The sequence below is a fragment of the Heterocephalus glaber genome, unplaced genomic scaffold, assembly GCF_053883595.1.
Source record: "Heterocephalus glaber isolate CG9 unplaced genomic scaffold, H.glaber_assembly_v1.0 deba00000347, whole genome shotgun sequence".
NCBI classification, from domain to species: domain Eukaryota; kingdom Metazoa; phylum Chordata; class Mammalia; order Rodentia; family Bathyergidae; genus Heterocephalus; species Heterocephalus glaber.
This window is the reverse complement of record NW_028258143.1, coordinates 61,221,962-61,234,937: the sequence shown is the minus strand read 5'-3', so window position 1 is coordinate 61,234,937 and position 12,976 is coordinate 61,221,962. Positions and strand designations below refer to the sequence as shown.

Genomic DNA, 12,976 nt, shown 5'->3' with positions numbered 1-12,976 from the left:
ATTTTTCTTTAAAAATAATACTATTATTCTCTGAGGAGACGAGAACAGCATTGCTTAATTTAGCTTAAGCTAACCCCAAATAGAACAGAGGAAATAATTAAATGAGTAAACATATATCTTTCTTCATTGCCCATTGATGCCAAAACTGATATGTCTTGAAAATGCAAAATCACTTAACATGGGGAAAATATCTTTAAAATGATTACACTTAACCTCACGCAGGAATGCCTAGTAATCTCAATAATTACCTTGGAGTAAACTACAATGTTGATGACCGGATTATGTACTACATTATACAACAAGCAAATATGGTGTTTGTTAGCTGTACAGGAAGGAAGTTTACTGAAAGTAGCTATTAGTATATCCATTTATATCCCGCCTCCCTGAAAAGTCCCCAAATCTGGAGAGAATACAGAGTGGAAAATTTCACTCCCAATTTAGACATCTCTGCAGGCTCCAGAGGAAGCTGCTCTGGGGCCTCCCGTGCAGCCGAAGTGGAGCTGGACCACCGCGTGATGAGCCCCCAAGCCAACAGCCGGTGCCTGACTGGAACATGAGCTACTGATCGAACAGATTCTACCTCCTCTCAGGAACATTTTTGTGTGAGAAATCAAAGAACCCTTCCCAGGAATTGATGTTCACCAAAATACTGATACACTTGCGTGCTATTTCAGCAGTTCCAATTTTGAAGAAAAATTTTGGAAAAATGCCCCAACCCACACTAGCACTCCCAGTTGTTATTCAACAGCTGTTACAAGGAGAGCAAGTAGCTGTTTGCTTGTGTTTCTTAAAGCCCCTCCTGGTAGGATGCAAGAAGGCCACACTTGACAGCGAATCTCCCCCAAACTCAAGTTATTCTGCTTTGCTTAAGCCAAGAAAAAAATAATAATCATTTTCTAACACTGGCAAGAGTAGAGATTCAGGAATAGTCACTTGAAAGAAGATATTTGAGGAAAAGGAAAAGAAAACTCTTTATCATTATTTTGGAAGCTGAATTTCCAGACTAAGCTTCTGCGATCCCCAATTGTTGCTTCTTCAGTCACCTATTCTACTCTTGAGGAAACTAAGTTTTAAATAGAAAGCATCTCACTGAAGGAATGTCACACTACTGGACTGTGCAGCTGAGAGTAGGTCTAACATGTTTTAGTGGATGACCACCCAACACAGCCAGCCTGCTGAGTACTCATGACTCAGTACTCCCAACACCCCAGTCATGAATGGGACAGTACCTTTCATGGCAGGCGGTGTGTACACGCTCTGCTTCCTTTGTTTCGGGGACGTGTTCTGTGGCTGTGGACAAAGAGAGAGACAGATGTGGATAAACACTACACTGCCTTCAGGCTGCAACATACTTCAGAGGGCTTTCTGATGTCGGCATCAAGAAAGAGAACTGTAATCAATGAGAACTTATGAACGTGTTCAGTGATATACAGGCCTAAGAAGTCATGAGGCTATAAACTCTATTTTATCATAGTGTTCTTCGACTGCAGTCTTAAAATCACTTCCTTTACTATCTCACCTAAAGAGACAAAAGGGACAAAAAGGCATCAATCCATTGAGCAGAGAAAAACATGAGTTCTGAGACAAAGTATACCTCAACAGCTATGCCTGTGGAGTAATAATACCTGTCCACAGAATTCCTGGGAGCTTCAGGAGAAGTCGTGAGGACTCTTGGGAACTAATAATAATCGATAACCCTCTTGAGTTGTCATGTCCAGTCTAATGTCTTTTTTCTTTGTGCAAACTAAAGCTTAGTGGCACTCAAAGTCTTTATCAAGATGTTGATATTTACCTGATACAAAAGAAATATATTAAAAAGTAAAAAGTTCACCCAGTTGCCAAATTCCTATTAACCGAGCAAAGAGTACAAACAAATTTCTCAGGATTAGAATGCTTTGGTCTGTCATGCACAGATGCAGGCAGGGTGACAATTAATGTTAAATGCATGAATAATTGACATTTCTGGGCACTTTCATTGTTCTGGTCATGCCCAGATGATTTTGAGAAGCAATCACGTCTGGAATTTCTTTTGTATTGTACATACACGTATTCAAAGATCAAGTATAAAATTAATTGCAGGAAAGTGCTTTTTTGTTGTTTAGTACCACAGTACTAAGCTTAGGTGATAAAACTATACTTATGTAAAAACTTAATTTTGTATTTACATCTCTCTAAATGCTTTTAAAAGTCTTGTGAGATAAAATGTGATATTCTATCCTTTCCACATTTTCCTCTTTAGGTATTGCTACATGTCTGCTCACATGTGCTCACAGGATTAATTCTTAAATCCACAGAGCATCCTAACCAATATTTGCTCCATTTCTGAGCACAAGTTTTCTCCCATCTTTGCATTTTATATAATCTATATCATTAGCTCCCCTAGGCGCCCTTGATTCTTATTTTCAGTCTGATCTCCCACATAAGAATATGGAGGGGCAAAAGATGACACTGTTCAGACTTGCTGCTGAATTAGTATCTGAGTACGTTTCTTGGTGAATTCGATAGTTCTGGTTAGCTAAGCTTTAGAGGACTCCATCCTTTGCTTTTGGGGTTCGCTTTGGCTCCACACACCAGGAGACCCTTTAAGAGGTGTCTGCCACCACCCTCATCTCCTGGCTCAGAGATTTCAACAGTGCCTGTGCTGCTTATATACAATCACTTGCTATGTTACAGTTATTGATACCATATCTTGCCAGGAAAACCAATGCTTTATTTTAGGTATTGGTGCAGAGCTCAGGATTTCATAGAGAATCGAGGTAACTGAGAGGCAGAGATTTCAAAGACCCCATTTACTATGCAGTCAGATAAAGCACACTAAACAGCTTATATATCACAGTCATATCCATATCATATTTTATAACATCAAATCAAGGTAATTGTCTTTGATTTGAACATATTTATACAAAATAGAAAAAACTTACTTCTCCTTGTGTGTTGGTCGCCCTCTTGTCATCTATTTCTGAAAGAGAAGTAGGTATCATTTATTAGAAATGTGACACTCATATCTGTAATATACATGTGAACATTTTCAAGGACATATATCAAACCAATAACTGCCTCCAGTGAGATCACAATGGTGGCTTGGAGCTGAGCTCAGGGGGCCTGGGTGGGTGGTTCCCTTCTGAGAGGACTTTTTCCCGAAGGCCTAACACAGGTGGTGAAACACAGACTTCTTGGCATCCTGGATTCCCCACCTTCCAGCCGTCAGGGGAAATGACTTCTGGAACAATGGTTGGTGTCAGCAACCTCACAGTGCCAAGGTGTAAGCAACCTCCATTGCTCGTAGATTTTGCTGCTGTTGCCACGCATGTTGACTACAACCTCCATCAGATTCTTCAAGTTTGTCACTAACCAGACCAAACCTGCTCTCCTACTCAGCCCCGTCACCACAGTGCTAAGCCAGCACCTCCTCTCTGTATGCCCCGGGAGGAACCAATTACTCTGTCAAGCCCTTCTTATTATGGTCCTGAGGAACCTTCCATGGTCTGTCCACAGGGATGTAGAGGAGAGGGCCTCACATGCATCCCATCCACAGAGCAAGGACGCCCAAGGCTGGCTGGTTCCCTGCCTCCTCACCAGCTTTGTATGGATTCTGCCTTTTCCTTCCTAACCCAGTTATCCTTACCTGATCCTTATGCTAATCCCAAAACTAAAAGACTGATCCTATGATCCCAAAACAAATGAGTTCATCAATGAGTATCTGCTTCAAAACAATTAATATAAATACTATACCATATAAATATTATACACTACATAGGTTAAAAATGTTAACTATATGCATGGTATTTTTGTTTTATAAAGGATAGATAAATGTAAATGGAGGCATGCATATACATTCATAGAAAGATACCTATATGCTACCCATGGTTATTTCTGGGTGACTGGATAACATATTTCTACTTTATTTTTATCTGTACTAAATGTTTTTTTCTAATAAGTATGATTACTCCTATAATTTGCAAAGCATTGTAGATTTCTCTATGTAGATATATACACACATGTATATATCTATACAGACTAAAATTTTTTTTTTTTGGAACTGGGGATCGAACTCCAGACCTTGTGCTTTCAAGGCAGGTGGCGGAACAACTGAGATAAATCCCTGGCCCCATACTAAAATTTGTATATAAATCCAACTGTGTTGGACTAAAATGGCCAAGTGGCTGGAGTGAATAGTATACAGAACTATTGTTTATTTTCATATCTTGATTGCTACATGTCAAAAACATATAAATATGTAAGAAAATTTGTCATCTTTCTATAGGAAAGGACAGCCAAGAAGCTATGTGATTATGACAGCAATAACAACTGTTTGATGGAATCACTACAAGTATCTGGCTTATCACCAGAGCTATGAATATACTAAACTGAAGAGTCCTATCTGTCAAGGTGAAACCTGTTACAATCTCATTTTAGTTAAATATTTGGTATGATCCATTCTACAAGGGCTTGCACTGTGATCAATTGGGTGGTTAAATGTCAATGGGCTTCTTAATACTTGATTTATGTTTTGGGGGCTCCTAAAATTCAACCCATGACTTCTAACCTAGTGTTTAGGAATGAAATGGGGCCCAATCCTTCAGTTTTCTACTCTTTTCTTCTCTTCTACTACAAGACACACTAAAATAGTGTCTTTCTAAGGCAACTGTGAAAACTTAACTTATTGCACAATTCGATGAAAACAGATTTTTGTTTTTGTTGAGTTACATTGACATAAACCAGCTATTCATGTCATGAAAATGACTACTGAGAAAACTCAGTCCTGTGTTCTTATCTTGAAATTGAAGAGTGAAAATGAAATGACGTTTGAGTCAAAATGACTCAGACAAAAAGTGCAGGGAAGCGGAGAATAGATCATAGTGTTCTCAAGACTCATTGATTTTAATCCATTTATTTTTCCCTTAATAAATTATTGTTCCTGCTCCAGGGATTTAGCTCAGTGGTTCCACTGCTTGCCTCACAAGTGCAAGGTCCTGAGTTTGATCCCCAGTACCAAAAAAAATTATTGTTCAACTGGAGAGATGAATCTTTTCTGCCTCCAAAACACCTCACATAAGTGTGCACACACATGCACACACAGAGGCTCACAGAACACACTCATGGGGCACAACATGAAAACACAAACACGTGTTCTCTCTAAGTTTTACATGGAAATTATCACCAGAAAAGGAGACCCTTCCAAGCACATGTAAGTCTCACTAGCTCTTTGCACTAAGACATTGAAATAATATTTATAATATAGCTCTATGTTCTCTTCAGTCTCAAAATTATGACTTTGTGGCAACTTCAGAAGTATTCAAGAAATGCTGGCTCCCCTGTGAAATATAAGAATAGAACCCTGAATTCAAATACTTTTTAGCTTTCTCATTAAACCAGAAAAATGATAACTGCTTTGAAACAGAGATGAACAAAATCCACTTGTTAACTGATGAGGTTTGTCAGTTGATCCAACTCTTCTAAAAGAGGCTGTTGTACCTATTCTAGCTTTATCATATGTGTAATTCCCCCTCTCTCAAAAGCCAATTGGCCTGAACGAAGAAATTCCTTTCTTTGGAAGAAAAATGTTAACAGTCACCTAAGTATAACATTTGAAGAAATACTACCATCATCAAAGATGGAGATAGAGATATAAATATTCCAAAAAGTTTTGAGTATTGATTAGTTAGAAAGCTCTTAGTATATTTAAATGCATGAAAGGAACTGGGTAAATTCAGGGTCTTTGTGGGTATGCATAATACCAATAATCTGCTATTTTTAGAAATGTCAGTGGCATCTCATCAGACTTTCAAAACATAGTTGTAATAAAAAAGTAAGTGCTTCAATAAATGAAGACTAAGAGTGAAGAAATGGAAAAGGCCCACATCAAAAAATGAAGTTTCTGAATTATAACAGAGTGAGAGCTATAAAAACTAAGAAATAGGGAGAATGTAAAGAGATAGAAATATAAAGAAAGCCTAGAGATCCATGACTGAGGCTGGCAACAAAAATGTGGATCTTGGTGATGAGCACTAGAGTGCTATCCAGTCTCTGGTATGGTTTTCCACTTATCTGTGATGACCATATAAAAGTCACTCACTCTTCCCGGACTTTAGGGTATTCTTATATGAAGCAGGGAAGAGGATGCAGAATCATCCTTACTCTGCCATCCTAATTCATCATAAACTTTTTTAAGGAATAAAAATTTGAAAAACTGATGACAAAATTCCCCTACTCTTTAAGCACAAACTGAATGTAGGACTTCCTTACAAAGAGCACAATATAGAAAAGGAGAGGAGGGAAAAGAGTAGCTCTATAGCAAGAAAACATGGCCAACATTGATTCAGTCAGGTCACCAAGTTCAACATCACCGGCCATGAAGTTTGTTGAGGGTGTGAACTCTTGATAGATATGATAAAGATGGCTCTTTACCTCAGGGAGTTGCCTTCCCAAAACCCAGTCCTGTCAGGACAGACATACTAGACAAATCGTAATACTGGGATATTGTATGATATACTGACCCGCCATCCTCCAAACTGTCAAGGTCAGAAAGAACAAGTCAAAGAAACTGTAGTCAAGACAGGCTTAAGGGCACATGACAACTAAATGTAGTGGAGAACCCAGATGGGATTCTGTAATAGATAAAGGATATTCAACAGGAATTGAGGAAATCTGAATGAACTATGGACTTCAGTTAGTAATAATAAATTAATATTGAGTCACTGATTATAACAATGTGGCACTTTACTAAGGTGAAATGTGGATAATGGGGAAACTACGCACAAAGAAGGATTTATGGGGCATTCAATGTATCTACCCTGCTTAACTTTTTAGTAAATCGAAAACTGTGCTCAAATTAATTCTATTAATAAAAACTTCAGCAAAAAGAAGAATGAATAAGCATTAAATGTAATAAAAATTATCTTAAGAATATATTTTTGTTATTACTGTCAGGGTAATATTTGAAGAACACTAGAGAGTCATTATTAGAAAGTAAGGTAGCCATGGAAACAATATTGCTTTTAAAAATATTATACAGAAACAAAGATATAAAGGAAAAGGTAGGACCGAGGTTTCAAAGAAAATTTTAAAGTTTAGTAGAATTTGTTGAATGCTAATTTAAACATAGATATGTTAATGTAAAAAATGAGTTAATTGATTTCAAAGCAATTTCAGTGATAATGAGAACACTTTGATTTATTTACTGACTGAATATAGAGGGATGCACAGGTACCAATAACAAGTTAGAAACTACTACTGACATCTGCTTGGTTACACACACACACCCCACACCCATCTGCTACATCTGTGCATTTACTCCACGTCGCAGTTATCTCTCAGGGTCCTCTTCAGGTGGCAAGTCCTCCAGAAAATCTTTCCCAGTTGGTCCCCAAGTGGAAGTCACCCTCCCCGCAGCACCCACTGCACTTCCTCCATGCCTGATGCCCAGAGTGCTCTGCTGTCCACAAACCCTAAACTGTGGTCATTACTGTTTTATCTCCCCAGATCACCTGTGCAGCATGGGAGCAGCCCCCACGTGTGACCTTCCACAGTTTAGCTGTGGGTGGCAGACAACAGCAGGTGTCCGTGGGTATTGCTTAACGTTCCTGTTTCATGAAAAAACACCATCCATTTGCTGCTTCTCTTTATTCCCAAACACAGCAGGGGGGCAACTGTTTGCTCATAGTAGGGGCAAAATAAATACTTTTGATAAATAACTGCTTGACTCGCAAATGCATTAAAGCAGAAACCATCATTCCTAGTTTTAAAAGTTGTTTTACTAGCTTTGTGGAAGTGCTGCAGACACTCAAATTCTCATAAATATTGCCTAAGTGGTTCAAAAAAGAATCTTAGAGGGAAAATACAGATATGTGACTTCGCTCTGTTGGTTTCTAGTGATAGGGAAGCTATCTGGGTCATGAACAATTTATATGAGAATTAAAAATAAGTGGTAAAGTCAAACTTAATACATTGTTTTATAGAAATCACACTCAAACAAAAACTAAAACCATAGAAATGAATGATTTATTCAGGATATTGGCTGCAGAAGAGCTCTGACCCATATAAAGAATGCTTTGGTAGGGAGAGATTCAGTTTCTTAGGACAAACTCAAAAGATGCAGACTTCCGATGAATTTATGTAGCAAAGGTCACTTAAGCCTTTATTTTAGGCAGTTATTTCGGAACTGTGTGGGTAAGACTCAGCTGGAAGGAAACTGGAGAACTTTGAATAAAAATAGTGCTGTAAATTGATGCTTTGAAGACTTGTCTGTTCAAAAGCAAGAACTGTGACAGGTTAAGTATAAAAAAGAAATGACCAAAAAGATAAAGCCAGCGTCAAAAAGGGGTCAAGCATCTCTATGGACCATAAACACAAGAAAAGTAAAATGCACTCAGCAGGTAAGAAACCATGGGTCTTTAAGACTTTCAATCTAGGAGCAGGCAGAAGCAACTGGAAGCTCTAATTGCTAATTTGTAAAGGGACAGACCTCATGTGAAAGAAGAGACAAAAGTCAGGTTTGGTACCTAGAACCAGAAGCAGAGAACAGCCTCACCTGTGTTTAGAAAAGGCATCTATCTGTGTGTATATTGGTGACAGGAGGAAGAAGACAGCTTGGGACAAGCCACCATGGGCTCAGGGACTGGTTCTGGGGTCATCAATGTTTAAAGCTTTAAAAAACCTTTTTACAGAAAGGACATTGCCAAGAGTGATGGGCTAAGGAGTTTTGAAGTGAAGGGCAGTATTCTGAGTATCTTGAGGGGGATTAATGGCAATGTATCTTTTCTTGTAACAAATTTTTCAATGTAAGCATTATTTATATTTTTATAGACCTTCTTGATCAACCATTTACAGCAATTTCTGTCAAATAGAGACAGTACAATGCGTCCTCACCCACTCTGTTCACCAGATCTGGAATTAAGAGATTTCTGGCTCTACCCCAGAGCCAAAATGGCCATAAAAGGCAAACACATTGAATTGATTCAGGACATCAAGGCAACCAGGCCAGTGCAAATAAAGATGCTCAGACTACCAGAACTGCTTCAGAAAGTAGCTGAGATAAGTGTGATCAAAGAGAGGGGGAGTATTTGAGGGAATTAATGGAAACATGTCTTTCAGTGTAAGTTTAAAAAATTTTACCATATTCTCCAATCACACCTCATATAATAGTGTAATTGCTAAAAATCTGTATAGAGATATTTACTAAAAAGTACTATAGATAATTCAAAATGGACTTATGTAAGCTGGGCATAATGAAGGAGACCTGTAACCCTAGCTACCAGGAGCCTGAGACAGAGGATTGCGAGTTTGTTAGCCAGGGCAACTTAGCACAATCCTGTCTCAAAATAAAAGGTTAAAAAGGGCTGGGGATGTAGGTTTGTGGTGGAATACCTGCTTAGCATGCACAAGGTTCTGAGTTCAGTCCCCAGACACACACACACACACACACACACACACACACACACACGCACACACACAGGTGGAATTATAAAAATGTTCAAGTAACCTCTAGGAGTGTAGAAAAAAATCAGAAACAAAATTAAAATGGCAGATATGAGGCTGGGGGTATAGCTTGGTGGTAGCTCACTTGCCTAGCCTCTGTGAGGCTATGGGTTTGACCAGCACACTAAAAAACCTGCCCCTAAGTCCTAACATATCAGTATGAGTGATCTAAATATACTAATACTGGCACAGTGGATAAAAATCAAAACAACCTAACTATACCCAAGTACATCATGATGAGTTAAAAAATAGCCGATATCCAAAGGTCATATGTAGTCAGATTCAGTTTATATAACATTCCTGTATGACAAAATTATAGCAATGGAGAGCAGGTTAGATACTGGCATAGATCAAGGATGGTGGTAGGAAAAGAAGACATGAATGACAATGAGGGAAGAGCAAAGGGGACATCTTTGCTGTGATGAAATAATCCTATTTATTTCTGTGGTAGGTTTCAAATTGATACATATGATAAAATGCTGTAGAACTATGAACAAACACTGTACCAAAGTCAATTCCTCAGTTTTGTCACTGCACTACAGATGTTACAAAGATCTTCCAGAGAGGTCTGGGTGTTCCTTGTAGTCCGTTTGCTTTCATGGTAACATCTGTGTAGACAGCTTAATTAGGTAGAGATATACTGATAGACATCATTCACCCTAGTGGGTGACCAAGACCCCCTGATCCATCCCTTCCTAAAAAGGTCCTTGTTCTTTCCACGTATACTTGCTACATGACCTGCTTCCCCATTGGATTAATACTACCGAAGGGGCTATATGTGTAATCTTATTGATTAATTATAGTTTTGATCGCTGCTGTACCCACCTCATGATTTTGTACCCACCTTATGACTTTGCTCTATAAAACTTCCTTTGAGAAGTAGGCTCATTGACAACCCACTCTCGGGTCCCCTCTTGCCTCTCAGGAGCTATCTCTTTCAATACATTTTCCTATGCTTAACCTCCTTTATTCCCTAGAATTCATTCTTTGATAAGTCTCTATTTAAGTATATATGATTTTCATTTACATATAAACCTATTTATCATGGTTCCAAAGTAACTTCTATGTTCACCCTACTCTGAATTTGGAGGAAATATCTACGATGAAATACATATTACATAAATTTTGTTTAGAGTTCAAACGTATTTTTTTTTCCAGTTCACTCATTTGCAGGGTCAATACCATTTAACTTCTACCAAATGTATCATTAAAAATCATCAATCCATAATAAATGCTTCACAATTTTCTCAAAACTATAAAAAATGTATTTAACTTACATATCATTGTATTTCACAGTTTAATAGAGATGTGATAAAGTATTAGCCATCAATGATTCTATCTAAAGCATCTCATATATACATTTATTACACAAAGAAATTACTTCAATGTATTCACAGAGTGGGAATCAATTTGGCGAGTCATGATTGAGCTACCATAATTCACTCCTACATGCCAGTAAAATTTATGGTTAAAAAATATTGTCTAAGTGTTTTGTAAGTCAGTGACATTCATCTAGTATGTACAACCATAAAAATTCCACAGGCTTTCACACCAAAGTTGAAATTGAAAGATGGAAGTCACCCACGTTTATTAAGCATGGTGCTAAAGTAATTTCTTGAGTTTCTTGGCATCTTTTTAGTGTTTAGCAATGGAAATACTGCAATGATGATAGTGATAATATTTAGCTACTAAGAAAAATCATGACTCAATCTTATGAATATTATCACTTCCCCCTGGGTAGCCCTTCCCTGAAAATGTCCCTTATTAAACTGCAATATTCCAGCTGCCAAAGCAAGTGCCACTAAAGACTGATATTTTTACTCCTTAATGTGCCACTAACAGGTGAGTAAACTCTAGTTTCACAGTAGTTGGCATTTAAATTTTTCATCCTTCAAGAGGCACTAACAATACATTTTGCCCACCAAATATTAATAAAATTGCATCATAAATACTTAAATCATGCATATATTCTTTTCCCATTTCTTCTTCTATCATGTTGAGCTAGTGCTTAAAACAAGTGCAGCATCTTTCTCATCAATTTCCTCAAAGTGTTTGGGTAAGGATAGTTTATTTTCACATTACATCCTTGTGTTTTGCTGGAATATTAAAGGGTTAGTTTCTGTGATTATGTTTTTGTTTGAAAGTAGAACATACTTTCTTCTCTAAGCAAGTATCTTTAAAACATTCAGACAGAATGGTTTTGATTCCCTTCTTTTTAAAGTTGGTCAAGAAAAAAAATGTCTGCTATAATACAGTCTGGTTGACATTGTAATCCAGTGTGTTCTGGGATTCACACCTAGAAAATATATGCAAATCACAGCAAATGTAATAAATGGAGTGGGAAATTTGTATATTAAAATGTTTTCCTTTTGAATTTTCTTCTCAGCTATGCAGGCACTTTAGACTCTTGTTTATTGGGAAGTTTACTGGATCATGGGTGACAAGTGAACTGATAGTGATTAAGTGAGACAAGATCAGCATTTAGTGAGAGTCTGGAGGAATCATAGATAATTAAGCAAGACTGTGAGATCAGTGCATTACTTATTTCCAGAGAGCGCTCAGAGAACCAGGTGAAGTTGATAGTCCTGAGATGCTGCTCAAAGTTCACACGTGAGCAGAATGTACCAGCTTGCAGGGCTAGAGTGGGCTACAGAAGCAGCAGTTTTCTATCTAGAAGTCTACACTGAAGCAAGGTTAGGAGGTGAAATAGGATTCTGAGAGGCAATTCAGTCCTAAAGAGCAGAATTAGAATTTCCAAGTACAGCCCAAGTTAGTAGGAAGGTGTACGTGGGTGGTGAAGATGAATTTTCCTGAAATCAAGCACTCAGGTCAGGGATAACTAAGATTTGAGTCCACGGAGAACCTAGGTTGTGAGAGGAGGATAGTTAGAAAAAGACTGAATAGAAACTATGGTGACTAGGAAAGCGGAGTGGCGATGAGGGTTTGCTTTAAGATTAAATTTTGAAATTTTTCTTAGAGTAGTATGGGCCAACTCACAGCAGGCCAATGATATCATTTATAAGAACTAGAAAAGGAAGACAAATCATAAAAAGCATCAAGACCTGCAGAAGCAAACAAACAAACCAAAAGCCACTACAGAGATGAGATGAGAGGCATTCCAGAGTAAGAGGTGACAATGCATACATGGCCCCTGTTGGAGGTCATGACAGGAAAAGAGAGAATCTAGAAAAGATCCAGAAAAGATTTCAGATTTTCTCTGAGGGGAGAGTGATAAAGGCTCAAAGGGTTTGAAACATGCATTTTGTCTACCATAAGACATTTAGGAAGTGAGTAAGGGGCCAGGGATTTAGCTCAGTGTTTCCACCACCTGCCTCGCAAGTACAAGGTCCTGAGTTTGATCCCTGGTACCAAAAAAAAAATCTTTAAGAAAGTGAATAAAATATTAGGACAATCTCATAAAATCAGAGCATAAACTCTAAGACTACGAATACTGACAAACTGTTAATCGAAAGGTCAAGAACAGGCACAAAACTGAGGT

At 38.0% G+C, this 12,976-nt stretch overlaps 1 protein-coding gene across 5 annotated transcripts in view; it reads right to left on the bottom strand.

Annotated features, from left to right (window-relative positions):
- The window catches only part of Ppp1r1c (protein phosphatase 1 regulatory inhibitor subunit 1C), a 118,785-nt gene that overhangs the window by 59,702 nt on the left and 46,107 nt on the right, over positions 1-12,976 (bottom strand). For 3 of the 5 annotated variants that reach the window (XM_087201169.1, XM_013066830.3, XM_004868169.3), the window contains exons 3-4: positions 2,922-2,959; positions 1,230-1,290 (exon numbers count right to left, since the gene is read on the bottom strand). The exons of 1 other annotated variant lie outside the window; for it this stretch is intronic. In XM_087201169.1, the coding sequence (XP_087057295.1) occupies positions 1,230-1,290; positions 2,922-2,959 (99 nt within the window). The remainder of the gene's footprint in view (positions 1-1,229; positions 1,291-2,921; positions 2,960-12,976) is intronic. One more of the 5 variants, XM_087201173.1, reaches the window with a different exon arrangement.